Source organism: Arachis duranensis, chromosome 7 (genome assembly GCF_000817695.3).
Source record: "Arachis duranensis cultivar V14167 chromosome 7, aradu.V14167.gnm2.J7QH, whole genome shotgun sequence".
Classification (NCBI taxonomy): domain Eukaryota; kingdom Viridiplantae; phylum Streptophyta; class Magnoliopsida; order Fabales; family Fabaceae; genus Arachis; species Arachis duranensis.
In genome coordinates, this window is record NC_029778.3 from 2,363,353 (window position 1) to 2,387,756 (window position 24,404).

At 28.5% G+C, this 24,404-nt stretch overlaps 4 protein-coding genes and 1 long non-coding RNA gene across 5 annotated transcripts; all 5 read left to right on the plus strand.

Moving 5' to 3' along the window:
* Position 1: 1 nt before the first annotated feature.
* LOC107496315 (flocculation protein FLO11) lies at positions 2-3,745 on the plus strand (the record flags this gene model as incomplete). Its single annotated transcript, XM_052252042.1, has 5 exons — positions 2-256; positions 1,077-1,455; positions 1,605-3,004; positions 3,236-3,349; positions 3,617-3,745. Coding segments are annotated over 5 exons (2,277 nt in total), but the record flags the coding sequence as incomplete, so codon positions are not given.
* A 7-nt stretch (positions 3,746-3,752) lies between these two features.
* LOC127740694 (uncharacterized) lies at positions 3,753-4,545 on the plus strand. Its single transcript, XR_008001507.1, has 2 exons — positions 3,753-3,985; positions 4,114-4,545. It is a non-coding gene; the product is annotated as an uncharacterized LOC127740694 (long non-coding RNA).
* Positions 4,546-10,032: 5,487 nt separating this feature from the next.
* Positions 10,033-14,904, plus strand: LOC107496314 (indole-3-acetate O-methyltransferase 1). The gene is made up of 4 exons (XM_016117543.3): positions 10,033-10,194; positions 10,815-11,252; positions 12,535-12,810; positions 14,542-14,904. Exons 1-4 carry the CDS (start codon positions 10,084-10,086, stop codon positions 14,902-14,904), a joined length of 1,188 nt encoding a protein of 395 aa, XP_015973029.1. The 5' UTR covers positions 10,033-10,083.
* A 4,782-nt stretch (positions 14,905-19,686) lies between these two features.
* On the plus strand, positions 19,687-20,160 carry LOC107496313 (mitochondrial import inner membrane translocase subunit TIM17-1-like). Its single transcript, XM_016117542.1, has one exon. It carries the CDS (start codon positions 19,687-19,689, stop codon positions 20,158-20,160), a length of 474 nt encoding a protein of 157 aa, XP_015973028.1.
* A 2,469-nt stretch (positions 20,161-22,629) lies between these two features.
* LOC107496312 (mitochondrial import inner membrane translocase subunit TIM17-1-like) lies at positions 22,630-23,094 on the plus strand. The gene has a single exon (XM_016117541.3). The coding sequence runs from the start codon at positions 22,630-22,632 to the stop codon at positions 23,092-23,094; it is 465 nt and encodes a 154-aa protein (XP_015973027.1).
* The last annotated feature ends 1,310 nt before the right edge of the window (positions 23,095-24,404 follow it).

Here is a 24,404-nt window from a genome sequence, read left to right on the forward strand (position 1 = left end):
GCTTGTTTTGTCGACGATGGCGACGATGCGGGCGGGTCGGAAACCTACCGACGTGGAGGTGGAGCTTATGAGGGAGGCTCGGAGCAAGCTCGCCGAGCTCTGCGTAGGGCTCGCGCCGAAGGATATCGTTGGGAGGGAAGCGATTGGGACGGTGATTGAGGATCTTGGATTGAACGGCAGGGTTAGGGATCAGAGGTTAGGGTTTCGAACTCCAAAGATGTCAATTGCTGAGAGGTATACGCATGCTAAGTGGAAGGTAAACAACCAAAGCATTTCGATTTTTTTTTTCTTATCTATTCAGGAAATTTATTATTATTATTTGAAAATTTTGGAGGCTGTGTGTTGTATAGTGATTGTTGTGAATAATTGCTGCTTGTGAACCTTGTTTTGATTGATGTACGGATGTGGCGGTGTGTGCGATTCAGTTGTTGCAAATTCTCCAGGATTTAGATAAGCATAGGGGATAAGAATTTTGGGTTTTGGTGTTTAGTGGTGCAAAATCCATTTCCTGCTTAGGTGCTTATGAGATTGTTAGCATTGCTTAATGGAGAGGATTCTTTAGGAGGAATTTATTGTCTACTAATGAGCTTTAATTGCTTGAGTATTGGGCTATTTTATGTTGTCAAATTGATCTTATCTTAAACTTCCTTACTGGTTTGGAACTGAATTTAATTAATCGGTTTTGCTATCGAAAATTAGAAGGGGCTACATGAAAAATATAGTTTCGACATTTTTTTATAGAATTTAATTTTGATGCATTGTGTAGTTTTTTATACGTGCATCCAATGATGTAAGGCCACATCAAGAAAAATTACTAACTTTTACATTGACCGCGTGAATTGTCGTCCAAAAGAATGGATATGATTGCAAGTCTGAGTAAAATCACTGTCGGCATCAAAATTAAACTCTTTTTTATATATTAAATGTGTTCTTTATTCCTTAACATGTAGCGAAACCATTGTTTATTTACTTTCAAATGCTATTGATAATAATAAATACAATGAAGCTGAATCAATTCTTTTGATGACTTCCCCCTTTCATTTCCTCTTTTCTCAACTATTGTTTTATGTTCTTAGATGGAAGAAGCAAAGAGGTATGCTGCACCTTCTACAACGTACACATCTCAGCCTGTGCAACCAAGTACCAGTGTAACAGTTGACAACCGTGTGGCTCCACATGGTGTTCGTGTATTTCCACCTGATAATTCAAGCCACATAGCGATCCCTTCTTCGGCAACAACGGTGTCCATTCCTTCTCATGTTTCTGCAGGATCGTCTTCTACGTCGCAATATCAGGCGACTAGCAATGAAGTAAGACCACCTATGGTTTCTGGTGCAATACCTAGCACTCATCTCGGGAGAAATTCATCTCCGATGGTAGTGCCTAAACTTGAAAACCCACAGGTCAGAGCTGATGGAGGATCAAATGGGTCTTCTTATGTGCTTAGTATACCAGGTAATATACTGTCCATTAAAGTTTGTATGTACCTACATGCATATGTTGAGTTATGTTACCAATTGATCGATGACTAGTAGTTCAATCTGTTTTTCATTGTTTATGGAGTGAATGACCATACTTGGAATTTTTTCTCCCCTTGCATGTAGCAAATTCTTCAGCAAACCAACCTTTGGCAAATGCTCCACCATGGTCAATACAGACTCAATCTGTGTCGTTAGCTAGAACAGCATTGGAAAACAAGGTGCCTGCTCATAACACTGTCAAGGTACAAGGAACAAGTGATGTAGCTTCTTCAAGGGCAGGTTCACAAATAACAGCAGATCAGAGCTTTAGGCCATTTATTACTCAAACAGCACCTGTAAACTTGTCTACTATGCAACAGTCTTTCCAGGGTATGAACGTTGCTCAGCCTCCTTCAATTCCTACTCATGCTGAAATTGCAAAGATTGTCCAGAAATTGTTACAACCAAAGCTTCCTGAGCATCCGACATGGACTCCTCCATCAAGGGATTATATGAATAAGGCTTTGACATGTCAAGTGTGTGAACTCACTGTCAATGAGGTTGATACTGTGCTACTCTGTGATGCTTGTGAAAAGGGATATCACTTGAAGTGTTTGCAGCCCTCGGTTTTAAGAGGAATTCATAATAGAGTGGATTGGCATTGCATGAGGTGTTTGAATTTAAGCGGTGGAAAGCCTATACCTCCAAAATATGGCCGTGTCATGAGATCATCAAACACACCACCGAAATTGCCCACTACGGTTGGAGTTCAGCAACCTTCTGAGAAGAAAACAGGGAGCTTAGATCCAAAGGTCAGCCAGCAGAATTTAACAACAAATGGGAGCACTGCTCCAATAGTTGCTACCAGCAATGTCAAAGTTGAGCCACCATCTGATTCAAAGACTCCTGGTACAAAGGATATACATGGTACCGGATCATCCAACATGGAACATATTGATCAGAAACCTGACCCAAACATCTCTATGAAATCCCTTAATGCAGCTTCTGTTCCTTCCATTGACTTTCCTGGTGAAAGTTCTGCTCAACAAATTAATCCTGAGCCTTCAACCTGTAAAGAGAGTTCAACCTCTAAAGAGTGTTTCGATTCCAAGACCCTTCCTAAATTATCTGAGCCAGGTGAATGTGACAATTTGCAATCATCACAAGACTTTCAAGCTGAGCAGAAAGTGTCACAGGGCAATGCTGTAGTATTATCGGATAAAAAAGTTGACAGTAGTTTAATGAGTAATGAACAAAAGGAATCACAATCAGGAGAAAGCTCAACTTATGATACCAAGCGAGATGGCCAAGATGTTGCACTAGCAAACTTTGATGGGAGTTCTGGAACTAATGCTGAAGTTAGACAACACTGTGCGTTATCTTCAGATAGCTCGCAAGTTGTAGAATGGATTGGTGATGTTATACACATTGTTGATGAGAAAAAGTTTTACAAATCTTGCTGTGTTGATGGAGTGACATATAGGCTTCATAGTCATGCTCTTCTCCCATCTGGCCATGGCAAATTAGCACCTTCTAAACTTCAGGTAAGCAAATCATCTTTCTTCCCACTTTAGTCTAGCATTTGGTTACATGATACCTCTAAAAATTTACTATGAAATCACAAAGCTTTTGTGATTGATTTCTTCCAAAAACATGTTTTCGGTGTACTCTAAAGTTTCTGCAGGTATATAGGTTTGAACCCTTGTGTGAAATAGTTGTTTTAGTTTATAAATTATAAACCTTTAACAAAGTGATGTGTTCGATTTTATTTTCAGTCTATGTGGGAAGACTGCAAAACTGGGTTAAAGTGGGTTAAGGTGACGAAATGCTACTTTCCTGGTGATTTGCCTGGGAACATTGGTCATCCGTGTATATCCGAAGTTAATGAGGTAACTATTTATACTTGTGCATGTAGCCTTTATATATATGGTGCTACCCTTCATAGAGACGGAGACTGATATCAATTCATTCATGTAAAAGTTTTATATTACGTAATTCTCAGTTTGTTGGTGTTATTTTGGTATGTTTAATCCATGTTTAACTTCTGTTTTGGGATGTTTCAATCAAATGATAACTCCACAAGAACATGGCAGCATGCTTATCATTCATATATTGCATATGGGTTTTCTTACTGATTTTTCTCTCTTTTATTGAAGGTTTATGAATCTAATAGTGAAAGAACTGAAAAGGCTAGCTCTATTCGAGGTCCATGTGAAGTCCTTCCATCTGATAAATTTAATCAAGAAAACGACAGACGAAATCAGTTGGGAATTGAGGCAAATGCTAGGCATGAACATTGTAACCTCCATCCATCCTCTACTAAATGAGGACAAAATTTGAATTGCTATTTTGATTGAGTTTATATATTTGCTTTGTAAACCTTTTCTAGTTTTGATTTTCAACAGATCTCAATGATTTTTTGCAGGTGGTTTTATGATGAAATCAAAAAGTTATTTCAGCCTGTTACCAGTTGATCTTGTGTGAAAACATGATAATATGACTCCCCTTAGTCATGCAATTTTATGGTGGGTATTTGATCCCTTGTATCTGTGCAAATTGTTAGAACTTCTTTCTTTTTTTAGTTTAATGTATCTATTCTATTGAATCCATGAATACATATTCCCAGTTTAACTGTGCTCTCCTGTTGATGCAGGTGAGATGCATGTTAGACCCGCTATTCGATGTAACATGCGACGCGCCTGATCCCCCATGCAATAATCTCTCGTTGGCACATTTGAGCATGAATTCCATGTGATGTAAAAACTTTAGCCGAAGATATGAATGTTAGCTTAGACTTTAGTTGCATTAGTTCTTTGTTTTTGATCTGTGCCTTTAGTTCTGGTTTTGAGCAATTCATTCTGTATCATTCTTTTTGGGTATGCAGGTGTTTTTTTAGGTCCACTAATCACACTGTTACCTTTTTTAATTAGATTATAGCGTAGTCCCCTGCTTAGTATGCTGGAATTGTATTATATACCGTTTGTAAAAAAGAATAGCCATTTCTTCTGATAGACATAACCTTTGAATTTGTTCTGGGAAAACCAATTGAATTCAGTAGCAAAAAAATAATCATTATTTTGTAGAATCTTGGATTCATTATTTCATTATTTTTAATTTTGCTATGCATCTATTTATAATAATATCTCAGATAAGGACAAAACTCATCTGCATGAGAATATGAGCACTATTAATGTGACTTATTCAAAATATTTAATGTTTTTTGGATCATGATTAGATGAATAATTCAACCCCGTAATTTCGTATCATTGAATTCGAGATATATTGCTAGGGCCCTATAGTGAAGACGCAGATCTTTAGAACGGTTGCTTCATTTGGATCCATCCACAACCATGAGAGCTTCAAATCAACATCTTAATTAATCAGATTGAACTCAACACTCATCTAATGAGCCTATGCCTATCAACCTGTATTGATAGGCATGTGGATGTTTACCTCTCTTATATTCTTAATAAATCTCCTAGGTTTACCAACTCTAATTAACATTATAATATTAACAATCTAAAGATAGGCAAAGCCTACTACCCAATAAATTCCCTTAATTTTGAGAATACCAAAATACGCTACAAACTTTCTTGTGACAACCATTGTTGTGCCTGCCGGAGAAGTTTAGTACCAATAACTGTAATGCTTGAATATTTCAGGGAACAGTGTCCCTTTGAAGGGTTATACATCAATATTTTAGCCCCCCTTCTCATAAATTCCCGGACACCAACAACCACACACATAAGCTTCTAGATACATTCATTCTTAGGGGAAAAAATAGTATTTTTAAACTACTTAACAGTAATTCTTTGTAGGCTAAAAACACAATTATTAATAAAAGTTTTTAAATATTTTATTTTAATAAATATATATACACATGAATATAATATTATAAATACATGATTAATGTGAGGTGACGTATATGTTTAGAAAACCAAACATAACATCAACTCTTAAGATACGAGCTATAACTCAAATGACATAGTTTTTCCATCCTCATCCATAGGTTTCAAATTCAAGTCTCACTCCTAACTTTGAAAAAAAAAGATCAAAGGGTTAATAATACACTCAATGGAGAGCACATACATAAAGTTGGATTTTGACTTCTAAAGTTACCAATGCATGCTACCTCCCTAAAATTTGTAGTAAAAAAGTTAATAAGCATCAAATTCCAGTAAAAGACAATAGTCAAAGACATTGGGATAAAAACTAATAACCAACATGGTACTAGAAGCTTTGACCGTTACTAAGACATTGGGATAAAAACTAAACTTACTTTTGTAAAAACTGAATATTATATTCATCTTTATAACTCAAATTAAATTACCTTGCTTCTTCCTTATAAAAAATTATGCAACCATGGTGACGGCAGAAAAGATAATATAATCCTGCCAAGAAAGTAACAAAAATCAAACCACATGCACTACTCTTATTGCAATCTTATCTTTAATTATATTCTAACTTCTTTTCAAAGTCAATGGTCCAAATCTGAACCAGCATTTGAAGAGAAGAAAATTGGGAGAGGGGGGGCAAAAGCATATATACAAAAAGGGAATAATTAACTACCATCTTTTGACTATATAAACCGGTGATTTCTCTTTACTTGAATGACTTTATTAGTAACTTACGGGATGTCACATTAGCATAATAATTACTTCCATTTTTCCCAACAAAAGAAAAATGTTGGGTTGATTAAAAAAATATTTTTCTAAGTTTTGATTGTTATATAAGAGGAATCGAGCATTAGACTTTTAGATCATACAAATTCTAATAGATATTACTTGTCTTAAAAAAATTAAGCCAATTAAAAGAGGTATGTAAATGATTATATTTCTATCACACATGGAGGTTAAGATAATTTTGGAGATAAAGGGTAATTAGAAGATAAATGGTGCAATAATATAATTTCATGTGAACCGGCGAGTATTGCGGTGGTTTTGGTGTTTGAAGAACCTCAAGAAAGGAGGATGCATGGGGGGGCCATTAACAAAGCAGGGCTGAAAAATAAATTAGAGGACAAGATTCCAAGCTTTTGGAGTAAAATTTCAGAGAAAGAATATGCTACCTTTTGAGTTGTGTGAAAGGCTATGGCTACATTTTATTCAGTCAAACTCACATAATTTAGATTTTCACTATGTAGCCATGGTGTAAATGGGGGAGTTACTTTGTGGAGTTTTTACATACATCATCTAAAATAGAGTTTGGAAGGTAGTCAATAAGTCAGCTCACTCGTTATAATAGTCAGTAATTTATTGACTAATGACAGATAGATTTATAATAAATTATTCTTTGATTCGCCGAGATGAGAAATATTGTGAGAAAAAAAAATTAAAATTCAGATTATGTAATTATATTATACACAGAAAACAGAGTTTGCTGGAATATGAAATCATTTAAACAAAGCTTAAATAATAACTAAAAAATTTAATTTTAACGTATTATTATTACAAAATAACCGTATCAAATAATCAATCATATATTATCATATTAAAAGTAACTAATCTTTAGACTAATTACTTAAAAAACTATCTAACCGTGTAAATTTAATTGAATAATCACATAAAAAAATTATTATTAGTACACTAAATTAAATTCATCTAATAAATATAAAAAAATATAGGCGAAAACTCACATACAATTATTTTTGTTCAAATTGATAGTTAAAAATTGTTAGACAATAATTTAGTTAAATTTATCAAATTATCTTACCATTCTTAAACTGCATTTAAATTTTTATTAATAATATAATGGTGAATACTATGGTACCTATCACTTTGTACCTAAGTTACTAAAATAGGTAAATAAATAATATTTAATAAATTTTATATGATTTATTTTTTATTTTAAAAATTTTATTTTTTACTTTAAAAGAGAAACTAAATAATTTAGACACTATAATAAAGATACCATAGAACATTAGAACTCACCTAATATAATAGTCGCAACTGCAATTATACTGTTACAATTTAGAACTACAAACGCAACCTTATAGAAATCAATCCATGGCCATGCATGCAACATGCATTATTTTATTGATTGTTTTTAACTTATTTATTATATTATTTGTGACACCATAATTGTGAGAAGAATAAAAGATAAACTGCTATGAGAAGAGGTAGCCCATAACGAGATTTAGATCTAAAATTTTATTTTTGTTCCTTTTTATATATATGAATCTTCTAAAATCTAAAATATCAACCCCTATAGTCTAGAATCCAAGGATCAATGTACATGGCCTTGTTTTTTAATTATATATGATGATGATGATGGTGATGATTGCCTTTTATTTTAATTTTTTAGTTTGCATCCATTATTGTTCAAGTTTGCACTTTTATATAATAATAAACTATAATCCTTTCATTAGTTCTTAGTTATAATAAGTTAATAATTGAATATTTTATTATTGTATTATAATAATCATACTTATATTTGTTGCTTTTGAAGAAAAAGCAAAAGAGCAATCACTAAAAAACAATGAAAATATTAATATTCATATATTATTATTTATCCTTGTAATGAGAATATTCAAACACATAATATAATGTTGTTATTATAAAATAGTTTACATTAATATTATATGAGTTTAATTTTAAAGTGTTAAGCATATAAATAGTTTTATATATATTTTATACGGTTATTCTGTTTAATGTATTTAAATAATTTTTTAAATAATAAATTTAAAAATTAATTATTTTTATTAATATAAAAATATTGATTATACAATAATATATAGGGAAGACGGTTTCACATTAAAAAAGGAAATGAACTTTATTGACCATATATAAAACAAATTAAAAACATTTCCATTTGTCTACATTGGAATCCATTGAATTTCGAGGCATTTCTTTTCCTTTACCAATTCAAACAAAGGTTGATTTTGAAGACAAGAGAATCATGGTTTTCTAAAAAGTAGAAAGTCAGGTCTAGTCGACTTTACGTGAAGTTGATAGATGAGGACCGTCAGATAATTTGACTGATTTGATTAAATTTTCATCTAACGACTCTTAGCTATCAACTTTACGTGAAATCGACTGCACCTGAGTTTCCATCTTTCGAAAATTAAAGTATACCTTTTTAATTTCCTTCAATAGTATATAATATTATAACGTCATACTCTATATACCTTTTTTCCTTCTATTAAGAAAAAGGTTTGTTGTAACTGTCCTCCTTTCCTTCACAAATTCAGGGTTTAAAGTTCCTAGTCAAAAGCTTATGTATATGTGGTAGTTTGAACTTTGAAGTTGATCCTTTAGAAAATTAATTTTTGCACTCAATTTATTGTCATGGAGTCAATTAAATAATCACATCTTTTTTCTACACACAAAAGTAAAAACCTTAATAATCATAGATATAGCTAATCATGATTATCTAGATTTTAATGGATAGCTTTGACTATCTTGTTTTATAATATAAAGTCGTTAAGGCTGCGTTTGTTACAGAGACAATGACACAAAGATACAAAATTATATTTAACAGAAGAGAAATAGACAGAGATAATATGTCCAGAGATATTAAATTAATGTATTTTCTGTCCATTTTGACAGGAAAGATACAAGAACACTAACAAGAGATACAACTTATTTTTTATTATTATATTTTTATCTCAAATTTTTTAAATAAAAAAAAGAATAAATTAAATTTTCATAATTTGTTCTAATTTATCACAAACAGAATATAAGAATACAAAATTTTGTATCTCTATCCTTTATGTCAGAAACAAGTGCAGCCTAATAACCAACAAATGTTATTAATCTAATTAACACCAAAATATTCGTAAAAAATATAAAAATATTTAATAACAAAAAAAATTAACTATTAATAAAATTTATTTTATTTAATATTTATTAATTATCATAATAATGAATAAATATTAAACAAGACAAGTTTTAGTTTTTTGTTTTTAATATTACCGTAAAAAGTAATTGTATGAAAATCAAAGGAAACATATGTAGCCTAGCTGAGTTAATGAAGAGTCATAATTGTCACCCTTCTTTGTTTACTTCTTTTCACTAATTAGCTAGCTGGTGTTACCTTGTTATACGTATCATTATTACTCAATAATTTCCAAATTGTATTAACATTATTATAGTATATACTTCTAATCTAAAACTCGTTAAGCTAACGTTCTTTATATATATAAAATAGTTATATTTCAGAGTACAACTCATAATTTTATATACCGACGATTATAAAATAAAAAATAAAATAAAAATAATTATAAAACAAATTTTTAAATAATTCAAAAAAAATGCTAAACTAGTTCATACTTAAAAAGAGTTATATTACAAAATATAAAAATAAAAAATATAAACCAATAAATAAACAAATTATAACACGAAAAAGGAATAAGCACATATACAATATAATTATATTTTTGATAATTTAGAATAATATGAATTGAAGTGAAGTCTTCAAAAGAATTGAATAATTCATTGTTGGACATATATACTATAATGAGGACAATAATAATAAAAGACGTGCGAAATAAAGTATTCATACGATACCTTCTCCAATGTGTCTATAAATATGAGTGCCTTGCATTGGGTCTGAGTTAAAAAAATCATCAGACTCCACGCACCAATCTAATAATCTCTTTCTAATTTGAGCAATTATAACTAAGATGGCTCCAATGGGAGACAATGTTGTTGTGTCCAACATAGAACTGGAAAAGTTACTTAGCATGAAAGGAGGCAAAGGAGAGTCCAGTTATGCCAACAATTCCCAAGCACAGGTTACCTTCTTCTTCTTCTTTATAATTAAAATAACCCAAGCACACACAACTATTACTTTTAGTTTTAGTAAATAATTAAATACCTTCATATAAGATCCTTTATTGAGTTCTGTCTATTATTATTATTATTATTGTTATTATTATTATTGTCAAGTGATACATAAATTCATCTTTTTTTCAATATTAAATTTAAATTCTATGAAAATTAAATAAATTTATTTTAATATAAAAGCAATCATAATTTTTAAAATAATCAAATTAGTCCGACATAATTTTAAATATAGCCGAATTTATGTCTATTGATCAAATTAACGCATCTTGTAATGATAATTTATATTTTTTATAGAGTAAAATAAAAATAAATCTATTTTTAAAGATTTATATTTCGAACAAATTAGTTCCTTACAAAAATACAATTTTTTAGTATAATAAATATAGACAAATTATCTTCAAATTAACTGTTATTATTAGAATAAAAGATTTTAATTTAAACTAATTTATCCACATCTGCTATCTTACAAGATTTTATTTATACTTTTTTAAATTCAAAAATTAATCTATCCGAGATATAAATTTTAGAGACTTTATTATTCATCACTTAAATATTTGTATATATGCAGGCAATGCATGCCAAGTCTATGCTTCACCTTTTGAAGGAAACCCTAGATAGAGTTCAGCTTCATGGTTGTTCCGATGATAATGAAATCCCATTTGTGGTGGTGGATTTGGGTTGTTCATGTGGCAACAACACCATTAACGTTGTTGATGTCATTATAAAGCACATAATCAAGCGCTATGAGGCTTTAGGGTTCAACCCACCTGAATTTTCAGCTTTCTTCTCTGACCTTCCCAGTAATGACTTTAACACACTCTTCCAGCTTCTTCCGCCGCATCTCTCCAATGATAATGGCGGAGTTAGCATGGAAGAGTGCCTTGCTGCCAACAACCACCGCTCGTACTTTGCGGCCGGAGTCCCCGGTTCCTTCTATCGGAGACTTTTTCCGGCGAGATCTGTTGATGTTTTTCACTCGGCCTTTTCTTTGCATTGGTTGTCTCAGGTAAGCCAAGTCCTATTTTTTTTCTTTTTTTTAATATTCTATTTTCATTTTATTTCACTTCATTCTTGGGAACTTGCAAATAACTTTGTGTTCAATAGAGTCTTTTAATCTAGTTTCATGTGGAGCTTGAAATGATTAAAGTATTAATTAGAGATTACTAAATTTGTTAATTGTTATGATTTGGTGATCTCTGATTTATTTAGTCATCATAAAAAATTAATTACTAAATAATTAAATAATTAATAAATATTTATTTATAAATATATATTCTTTAAATTATTTTTAATATATATTTTATATTTTAATATATATTTTATAAGAGTATCTGATTTAGTGATTAATTTTTTGTATTATTTATTTTATGATAAAGATCAGATAATTCAAAAGTTATATTTTATTAATATGGGAATTAACTTATAATTAGATAATTATGTATAAGTTGTTATATACACTAAATCTATTTAAAAATTGAAATCTAAATTATTATTATTATTATTAGTATACAAAAGAATGATCATAGAATTCAAATCACATCCAATGACTTTTGTTTCTTTCATCATTCTATAGCCCTTGATCTTTTTTTATAAACCTTTCGGTTAGAGTTCAAACTTTTAAGTTCTTAGCTTGGAAACTTTTTGTGAAAATGTCCATGATTACTTTAATGAATTTGCTAAACACCTTTTAATCAATTTCAACTGATCATGACTTTCTCAGCTTGTTGTCTTATGATTCACACCGCAACTAAGCTATACAAAATTTTCAAAGAATCTACACTATATAGTCTACATGGTTCTATATATGCTATGATAAAATTTTTACACTAAAATATTAGAAATAAGATTAAGTGATTCTAACTCAATCTTAAACATTAGTTTAAAGAGTAAAAAAATACTTTATATTTATAAATTATTTTAAAATTTTGACTTTAATAAATGCGAGATTTATAATATAAAATAGTAAAAGAATAATTAATGAGAAGGCTAAGTGAGTAGGTAGGGCCCCATTTTTGGTCAAAAAAGTGGAGATAGCAAAGTCATGCTCTATGATGGAATTGATACATATAGAAAAGAACAACTCTGTTTTCTTGAGACAATGACTTGTTTACTTGGGCATTGAGATAAAAATAAGCATAAAATTATATAAAAACACATTCAATAAATTTAATTTTAATATATTATCAGTATAAAAATATTTTATACGTATATTTAATTATATAATATTATATTAATAAAAATATTTATTTTTTATATTAATTACGTGAATAATTATCTAAAATATGAAGGTGCCAGAATGTGTGGTTGAGAAAAGGTCAAGTGCATATAACAAAGGAAGGGTATTCATCCATGGAGCAAATGAAAGCACAGCAAATGCATACAAGAAACAATTCCAAAGAGACTTGGCAGGGTTTTTGAGTGCAAGATGTGTGGAGATGAAGAGAGGTGGGTCCATGTTCTTGGTCTGCTTGGGCAGAACTTCTGTGGACCCCACTGACCAAGGTGGTGCTGGCCTTCTCTTTGGGACCCACTTTCAGGATGCTTGGGATGATCTTGTCCATGAGGTATTCTCATAAATAATAAATCACTTCACATTTTTTTTAAAAAAATATATATTATTTATACATTAAAATTAATTATTATATATTTTTAATAAATATTTTATATTTTAATATATATTTTATACTAATAACTAATTTTAATAATTAATTTTAGTATATATATTTAGTATATAATTGTTAACAATAATTTAAAATATTTAAAATAACTTAAAAAATAATATTAAGAAACTTACATTATAGCAGTTAATTTATGTCAACAGTATAGTAGGTTGTTAAACATATATTAATTATAAAATCTACTAAAGATAAATTTTTGTTGAGTTAAAATTTTGAATATTTTTTTAATTAAATTTTAGATTTTTTGTTTTTAAAATTTTTATATATTTTTTATATTGAATGTTAACCATAACATTGACTGTACAATAATATAGATTTTCAAGACTTTCTCTAAATTAAATTAAATTTCTCTACCTCACATGCATATATTACATTAATGCTCTCATCATTAATTATTACTAAAGAATAAATTAAAGATCGTTAATCTAATCAAACAATATAATATATACTATTTATCAACAAATTTAATCACAATGTATATAGAATATGAAAAGAACACAAAAAATGTTCTCAAGTATTGAAGCCAGCCATCATCATAATATAACTTATTATGAAGTTTCACAATTGCTGCTGCCATGTTTAAAACAAATTGACAATCCCAGCCGTTGGTTTAATTACCATTCCAAAAATTGATCTCTAGCCGTCAATTTATTTGATGATGATGTCGGCAGAAATAATAATGAATTTTAATTTCCGGCTGGCAAAGTGGTCCATAATAATTTTGACCACTAATTTAATTCGTTAAATAAGGTTTTTAGAACATCAACAAATTAAACACATGAAAATAAAATCATTATATCACACAAAATGGAGTTACATTTGCATTCTTTCTATCAAATTTTCATCTAATGATTGTAGCTCTGTAATTGTGGGACCAAACAATGCCTTTGATCTTTGAACATAGTCAAAGGCATGTGTACTTAGCTTTTGAATGTAATTTTATCTTCAATCATGCATCATACACATACATCCAAACAAAAGTGTTACTGTATATTCAATTAATAAGTACAGAATATAAGCAACACTTTTACTGTTCTACATAAACATGTGTTCAGCATTCATTGTGGGGGAAAAAGAAAAAGAAAAAAAACATGTCATATATTTCAAATAATATCACTTACTAAAAAGAGATAGAATTCAATAATTTTAAAATATTTTTTATGTAAATTTTTACTAATATTTCGATGTTTTAATTTCATATAGATAAAATTTTTCCATATTTAATCAAAGAAAAATAATATTTATATAATTTTTTATAGATATCTTTTTGTATATTTTTTATTGTATAAAATACAGAATTTTTATTTTTCACTTTTTATCAATCACTTTTAATTACAAAAAGAAATATATATTGTCAATGTAAGAATACTATATATATAACTCTTTAACTGCACAAAATTAATTAAACTAATCAAGAATAAAAATAATATTTTTGGTTACATGTGGTAATTAAATCAAAATAAAGCAAATCATATAAATAATAAGGTTTAATTACTCATAAAATTTAAAAATAGTATAAAGATCTAATTTAAAAAAATTAATTATAAATTTAGTAAAATTATAAGAACTAACAGAATAATTAAACCGAATAATAATGGTATTGTATGTTATTGATAGGGATTAATAAGCAGTTCAAAAAGGGACAGTTTCAACATTCCAGTGTATGCACCAAGCTTGCAAGATTTCAAGGAAGTAGTTGAAGAAAATGGTTCATTTGTGATAAACAAGATTGAAGTGTTCAAAGGAGGGAGCCCCCTTGTTGTTAACAAGCCAGATGATGCAATTGAAGTTGGAAAAGCATTTGCCAACAGTTGCAAAAGTGTGTCCGGTGTGCTTGTTGACGCTTTCATTGGTGACAAACTCAGTGAAGAATTGTTTCTTAGAGTTCAGAAAAGAGCCACCGCACATGCTAAAGTCTTACTTGACCAGCTTCAATTTTTTCACATTGTTGCATCCCTTTCTTTTCCTCAATCACAATAAATTAATAAATTCCTTTAATTTCATGTTTTATAAACTTTGTTTAATTTTTATGAGTTGTAGAAATATAATTTGTTTGTTTCTATATATTTCTCCTTTTAAATAGGTTTGTATTTGCCTTCTTTAATTTATTGATATATGTTTTCTGTTAATTTGCATGTGCAGATCTTATATAATAATGTATATGTAAATTATACTGATAAAAAATTAATGTTATTCTCTAAACTTGTTGGAGTACTAAATTCGTTTCTTTTTTATTTAATATTTTTATTTTTAAAATTTTGTAAAGAATACAAAAATTTAAAATATTAAAATTATACTTTGAATAAGTATAAAAAATCAACTTTTAATCAGTCAATTATTTATTGTAAAAATATATTTTAACTCTCAATTTTTTGAGGATTTATTATTTAGAATTTAGGGTAAAAAAATACTTCTAAAAAATAGTTAATTTTATAATTAAACTTTTATACTTTTCGTTTTTATTTTTTAAAATTTTAGAAACAAAAATATTAAAAATGAAATTAAAAGAAAAAAAATGCTAGTCAAGTATATATATCCATCCTATATGTTCATAATTGAAGAAGAAAATAAGTATAAACACAAATAAAATATATATTTTATAATAAAATATATCTGTTTACATCATCAATAGTACTGTATTTTAAAAGAATGGTTATCCTCCAAAAGCTTTTTCCTTACTCTTGTCTTCTTTTTGAGGGTTACTTTAATTAGAAAGGAGTCAATGTGTTGTTTTGTGTGAGTGTATGTAGTTACTTCCTAGTTTCTACACATCATTGTGCTTTCTGAGTTATGTCCCCTTGTATCTCAACTAATTTTGCTTTCTTCATTATTATTATTCATAGCATCTTATATATATATTATCACACTATGTCCACATTTATTATGAAAGTTGTGTGAATGCATGGTAGGTAATGTATATGTTGCCTTTTGTACCTTATGTTGGATATGCCATTATTAGTTAGTTACAATTCTTTTTCATAGAAATTCAGGTATAGTCAATTAGAAATTCAGGTATAGTCAATTTTACGTGAAGTTGATAATTGATAGTTGTTAGATAAAAATTTAGTCAAATAATTCAAATCATTTAACAACTCTCACCTATCAACTTCACATAAAATTAATTACACTTGAATTTTTACCTTATCTTTTTATGTCTTTTTCTCTTCAATCTAACATTGCCATTATTTTTTCATATTATCAATAATAACCATTGAAATAGGTTATTATGAGTATTGGACCAATGCCTTAGTAAAGGCCCAATAGTGTATGAGGCAACTAAATTGTTATAGTTAATTAATAATAAATAAGTATAAAAAAGTCAAGTTTTTAATTAATTAATATTAATCAACTTTTTTTATTATAAAATTAGTTTAACTCATTTTTGTAGGGTTTAAAATTTAAGATTATGAGTTAGAGTTGGATTTAAAATTTAAAATACAAAATAATTTCAAAAAAATTGAGATAACTCTTTAATTGACTTTTTTTAATAACAATAATGAAGTGATCCTTTAAAGTAAAAGAGTTTTGTTTTAATAATTATAATAAGAGTTTAATTTTAATATATCAATAGAGTAAAATATTTTACATAATCATTCAATTTCATTATTTTTTTAATGATTATTTATGTGATCGATATAAAAAATAGTTATTTTATTTACTAACATAGTAGTGTCGTAACGTTATGTAATTGGATCTAAACATAAAAAATGTTTTACATCAATAAGTATGACTTTTGGCCCAATAATAAATGACCCCGTATTTATAATTACTAATGTTCATGCTAAATGAGCTGTTTCGCCGTTGTTAGTCACGGATCTTCATTCGTCGTTAATATATCACCACCACGAATTTTTTTTACTTTAGCCACGGTTTATTTGGTGGCTAAAACCCGTTTTATAAATTGTGTTCAAACATTAACATATATGATGAAGATGGATCTTAATTAATAATAATGTTACGTTGATGAACTAATTTTATAACTATAATCCGTTATTCTAGCACATCATATATATAGAGAGAGAGATTCCTATTTAATGTGTAGATTAATTTTATTCTATTACTAATTAATCATATAAAATAAGTGTATCAGCCACTTCTGGTAATCTAAAACTAACCCTTTTCTTCTGCTTGCAACTCTTGCTTCTACTCATTCCCATAACTTCACTTCCCTTTTCATCTTTCAAGAGTTTCTCCAAGGTAGTAGTAGGTGTATATTCACCATTATCATCATCATCGTCATTCTCCATGATTGGTGTTCTTAGAAGCCATTCTTCTAATGTTAATAGTTGCTGATGATCATGATGCTGAAGAAGGTGCCTCTCCTTCTTCTTCTTTCTCCAAAAGCATGATGTTGGTTTCATCATATTTACAAACATTATGCATGCCATATTAAATGGGGCTTAGAAGAACAAAATGGATAGATATATTTATATAATAAATGTATAAGAATGAATTAAAAGAGACTAATAAGAAGAGTATGTAGCATATATCTAAGACGTACACCCCAAGAAACAAGAATATTACACTCAATACCTTTGTTTATTACGTCCACATGCCACTAAGAAACTTTTAATAATTGTGTTTATTGTACAATTTTTTTTTGAATTTTTAAACTATATTTCTATTTTTATTTACTTCATTGTATAAAACGTAATAAATAAAAATGTGACTTGATTGATATACGAAATATCCTTGTTCATCCGCATGGTAATGATAAGTAAACCTTTTACTAATCATTATTTCTATTCCGAAACGGAAAATACTATTTATACATCAAAATTAGCTACTAAAATCAGTCACTAATATATTTATTTATAAATATATGTGTGATTTAATTTATTTTCAATATGTATTAATATTCTAACATATATTTTATATTAATAACTGATTTTGATGACTAATTTTAGTGTACACGTAGCATATCCTTCTGAAACACAACCTTAATTAACGACAATTTAACACTATACATGAGTATGAATTATGTATATGTCTCTTGCTAAATCAAATAGACAAGGACAAAAAGTTATTTGACTTCTCAATTTATTTGCTGCATAATTTGCCTGAACATGGTAGTAGTAACTTAGGGTCAGTATGCGGGTTTTCCAAAGCAAAAGACATTTTTAACAAACTATAGTTCAGTAGTTTAGTGTTAATGTGTTATGCTCACAAAACTCTCAACTATTTGCCTTGGTTGCATCTACCAATTGGTATATCTCTCTGGTGTCGATTTTTTTATAAAAACAATTCACTAATATCTTTATTTTAAAAAAAAAAAAACATGTTTAAATTACTTACAACTATATATGTTATATGAGCAGTCATCAAATTAACTTTTTGGATAAGATATATATGCTAAAGAATAATGTTAAATAATCAATTTTTTCCGTAAATATTTTATAAATTATTTTATTTATCTTAAATTTTCGATCCTAAATCATAAATTCTTAATCTTAAATTATAATGATTCAGGGGTGGAAGTGAGACAACTATTCAACAGAAGACTTATGGCTCAGTTTATTTTAGGTTCAACTCGACGGACTCAATTTGTTAAACAGATTAGACTTCAGCTTTTGTAAATCCAGTTAGTTCTTTCATCTACTAATTTGGTATACATAATTTAATTTTAGAGACTAAAATGAGTTATTTAATGCAAAATTAGAATTTAATTTGGTGCATCTATCTACAATAATAACATAGTTTTTTTTTTTTTTTACCAAAGATAGGAGATTCGAAACCGCAACTTCTTAATTGAGTATGTGGAGACTATGTCATTTGAACTATAATTCATTGGCACAATAATAATATAGTTAATGACATGTGAACGAATAATATTACAATATTTGACATAACCTAGCACATTACCAAATAATATTGTAATATGTGGCACACTCGTCCATGTCAACATGTCATGTATCACCAATCGATCCGTCATTATATTATTACACGTGACTACACTATAAAATAACACACATTGCTAATGATCTATATCATCAAGCCACATCATTATGTTGTTAACAGAAAATAAATGAAAAATTAATATGATGTATTTTTGTCGATTTCAAAAATAACAGATATAATAAAAATCTCAAAAATAATTTTAGTATACAACACTAATCTCAAAGATCACTTTAAATTAACTCATCCAATAAACAATTCAATTTCACATTATGAGAATTTCTTTTATTAGCATGCATTTATTATATTAACAAATTGTATATTTGTTATTATTACACTATATTGATTGAATATCAATCAGCATTTATTTTTTTATGAATAATAAGCTCATTATTGACTTGCCTGTTATTAGACTAATCTTGTTAACAAATCGAAATTCACAACTACAAAAATCTTCTATATACAAAAATTAATAGGTTATTTGTATTTGCNTTACCTATTAAAATAATTAAATTTATCGTAATAAAACAATCAAATATGTCAATTAAAAAATCAAATATTTTTAAAAGTAATATGATTAGTTTTTTTTATAAATACCAAATACATATTCCTAGGCAATAATGAATTAATTTTACATAATGATTGGATTGGATCACTTCAAATTTCAAAAACAAGTCGGTCAAATTCGAATTTGAGTTAACCAATTATTCCACTTAATTAGGTTAACCCTTCTCCAAGGCACAAAAACAGCTTAAAAAGGATTAAAAATTTGAGTCCAACAATAAAACCCTAACCCTACCAAAACCATTGTTGCAGCCGCCAAAGACCCTTTTTATTTTTTTCTGAAACCTTAGAATTAATTCAATAATGGCTTCCTACGGATCAGAAACTCCAGAAAAAGAATTGCGACAGTGGTTAGAGGCTAACGTCCAAGAAACCGGCCGCGCCTTCAAATATGCATTGGTTGGAGGATCCATCTTCCACTTTTTTAAAGGCTTATACCGCTCGCCGAATGGAGCACGCCTCGTCGGCGCGTGGCACGCTATGGGGGTGAACGCGCCGCGCGTGGCCGGTAAGTTTGGGGCATGGTTCGCTCTCAGCACTGCCGTTGACATTGCCTTGGGCTACGCTCGCCAGAAAGACGACCTTTGGAACCCCATTGCCTCCACCACCATCCCCACCGTACTTCTCTGCATGCACCGTGGCCGTGCCGCCACCCTAGGCTTCGCGTCCCTTGCCGCTGGGTTAACCGTCGCTATGGAGCTTTCTATCCCCATTGGTCGGAGGTACATGGCTGAACTGGATGATAAAAAGTGCCGCCACGGTCGATGTGGAAAATAATCTTCTTCTTAGGCATACTGTGATAGTAAAAATTCAGGTGCACTGGATTTCACGTAAAGTTGTAAAGTTGATAATTGAGAGCCGTTAAATAATTTGATTGATTTAATTAAATTTTCATCTAACGTTTTTACCTCAATATTATTATCAGTGTATTGTGGTTCATGTTTCTCATTAGCAAGTAGCAAGTGCTTTTTTTTTTCCCTAACTGGTATATGTATTGGGATAATTTACAAAAATATATAGTTTTTTTAATCTCTTAAATAAAAATATGCATAATAATTTTTCATATGAAAATTTTATAATGTTAATTAATTTTTTGTTACGATTTCATATTTAAGAATTTATGTAAAATATTGATTTTCTCTATCTTAATAAAGCTCAAGGGTGAATAATTTTTGGAAAGTTAATTATAAATTTGATACATATTAAAAATAAATATAATTCAAAGAAAATCAAATTTTCTATTTTTTTTACTTTTTATTTTTGGCAAAGATAGAAAGAAAATCGAATTACACACGTTTTAGATTTACGTCTTTTATTATTATTATTATAAATAATTATGAGAAAAAATTTTAAATAGTTCTGACAATTATTTATTTTTGAATTTCATTTTTATGGAATTGATTATTTTCTGTGCTAAAAAGAAATTAATGTTATTTTTTTTTACACAAAAACTAATCAATTCCAAAACAAAAATCAGGAGTAAATATGTTTTTTTGTCAAAAAACTGAATTAAATATTCACTCAATAATTATTTTCATGTAAGCGTTTCTTGTATATATCACTTTTTCATTATCAACAAATTATTATCATGTGATACATCCGTTTTATTAGATTTGATGATTAATTTTTTATGTGCATATAATATTTTATTAGCAATAATGTATTGATATTGAACATTCATTCGAGAGACAGATTATTGAGAATTTGCAAATATAATCCTCAACTTTGCGAGGTTTTCTACTTTTCTATTTGATCTTTCATATTTTATTAATAAAGTCGTCATTTGCTTTTGGTTAATTTCTATGGCTTTTTATTTCCGCATTTTGTTGTGGTTAATTATTTATTAGACTTATTTTTAAAATGCAAATAATATTATTGTTTGACACATGTTTCTCAAACATCAATAATATTGTTACTAGTGTATTAATAAATTTAGCGTTTGGACACATAGTAAGCTAATAGAGCGATACTATACTATTTTCTCGTGATATGGATATATTATATATGACTAAGAATTTAAATTTTGATATACTACTATTAATGTAAAATATTTTTATGAATACATTTAACTATATAACGGTGGAAATTCAGGTGTAGTTGATTTTATTTAAAGTTGGTGTAGTTGATTTTATTTGAAGTTGAAATTTAAAAGTTATTAACTTATTTGACTAAATTTTCATCTAATACTTCTCAACTATCAAATTTAACTGAAGTCGACTGTACCTGAATTTTGAGCGAACTGGTATATGTATTGGGATAATTTACAAAAATATATAGTTTTTTTTTGAATCTCTTAAATAAAAATATGCATAATAATTTTTGTATGAAAATTGTATAAAGTTAATTAATTTTTTGTTAGGATTTCATATTTAAGAATTTATATAAAATATTGATTTTCTCTATCTTAATAAAGCTCAAGGGTGAATAATCTTTGGAAAGTTAATTATAAATTTAATACATATTAAAATAAATATAATTCAAAGAAATTCAAATTTTCTATTTTTTTTCCTTTTTGCTTTTAGCAAAGACAGAAAGAAAATGTCAATGAGTAATAGTTCAAATGGTATAGTCTTCTCATACTCAATTAAGAGGTTGCGGGTTCGAGTCTCCTATTTTTGGTAAAAAAAAAAAACAGAAAGAAAATCGAATTAAACACGTTTCAGATTTAACACTATATGAAAATATTCATGTAACTGTACGTGGTCAAAAAACGAAAAAAAAAATTAAAAAAATAATAAATTAAATTGAATGAAACTTGCGTAATAAAAAAACGATCTAAAAAAATAATTATTGATCTAATAGTTAAACTTTTATATATACTTAATATTTTTATATTTATATATTATATTGCATAATTTTTTATAAAATAATTAACCATCAGAATAATTAAATTTATCGTAATAAAATAATCAAATATTTCATAATTAAAAATCAAATATTTTTAATAATAATATAATTATTTTTTTTATAAATACCAAATACATATTCTTAGGCAATAATGAATTAATTTTACATAATGGTTGGATTGGATCACTTCAAATTTCAAAAACAAGTTGGTCAAATTCGAATTTGAGTTAACAAATTATTCCACTTAAATTAGGTTAACTCTTCTCCAAGCCACAAAAACAGCTTAAAAAAGGTTAAAATTTGAGTCCATCAATAAAACCTAACCCTACCAAAACCATTGGTGCCGCCGCCAAAGACCCTTTTTTTTTTTTTCTCTGAAACCTTAGAATTAATGCAATAATGCGTTATTTACCATCCGAAACTCCAGAAAAAGCATTGCAACAGTGCTTAGAAATCACCGCCGCAGACGCCGGCGACGCCTTCAAATATGCATTGGTTGGAGGATCCATCTTCCACTTTTTCAAAGGCTTATGCCGCTCGCCGGATGGAGCACGCCTCGCCGGCGCGTGGCACGCTATGGGAGTGAACGCGCCGCGCGTGGCCGGTAAGTTTGGGGCGTGGTTCGGTCTCAGCGCTGTCGTTGACAATGCCTTGGGCTACGCTCGCCAGAAAGACGACCATTGGAACTACATTGCCTCCAACATCATCCCCACCGTACTTCTCTGCATGCACCGTGGCCGTGCCGCCACCGCACGCTGGGCGTCCCTTGCCGCTGTGTACAGCGTGGCTACGCAGCTTTCGTTGCCCATTCTCCAGAGATTCGAAGCTGAATTTAATGAAAAATATGGGGATAATACCAAGTAGCAAGTGCTTTTTTTTTAGTATATATATTGGGATAATATGCCTAATAAATTTTGTTTTGAAATTTTTATAACAATTAAATTTAATATTATTTTAATATTAAAGAATAAATCAANAATCAAATTATTAATATAATTAATTGGCTATAGTTAATATGATTAAATAAAATAAAATATTAATTGATTAATGTATTTAAATTAATCAAATAAAGTCACCAAAAAAATCAAATAAAATAAATAAAAAATACCTTTAAGAACATGTCGCATTGTTATTAATTGAAAAAATTCCATTTTATTAATATATAATAGATAGATATTTAGTTTGTATTTATTTATATATAATAAAAAAAATTATAATTTGAACAAAAAGGTTAAGGATTCAAGATTAAATCAGTTAGAATTTCAATTTAATTTTTAAAATTTTAATATATTAAAATTTTAAATGAGTCAACTAACTAATTTTATAAAGAAAAATATTAGGTCAATAAAATTTATTTTTTGCTAATAACAAAAAATGTTTAAAAATGTGAGTTAAAAGTATGTTATTAAATTAATAAATTAAAAAAATTAAATTAATAGATAAAATTATTGACCAAAAATAATAAATTTTATTAGTTTTTAAATTTTTTTAATAAAACTTTCACTAAATTAAACGATTTCAGTATTTTTTATGTGTATATAAATAATATTTTATTAGCAATAATGTATTGATATTGAACATTCATTCGAGAGACAGATTATTGAGAATTTGCAAATATAATCCTCAACTTTACGAGGTTTTCCATTTGCTCTTTCATATTTTATTAACAAAGTCGTCATTTGATTCTGGTTAATTTCTGTGGCTTTTTAATTTCCTCATTTTGTTGTGGTTAATTATTTGTCAGACTTTTATTTTTAAAATGCCAAAAAATTATTGTTCGACACGTTTCTCAAACATTAATGGTATTGTTATTATTGTATTAAGGGTAAATACTCTTTTCGGCCTCTAACTTTTTAGTTGAGAGACGACGCACTCTTTAATCATATGTAAACCTCAATCAGACCCAATTCATTAAGGAAAATAGATAAATCGACCCTACTGGATGACTAAAGATTGCTGCTGAAGTATCAGATAATAGTGTTACCTGTCACCTCTCAAATAGTTGTTGGGACTAAAAATTCCTCTTCCTGTCCTTTCTTCTTGTTCTTTTTCCTTTTTCTTATCTTCTTTCCATTTCTCCTCATATTCTTTTTTAAAAATTTTAATTTATAATATAGCCAAGCTCACTATATCGTTGCCGTTAACATAAATTATAATCAACACAACAAATACAA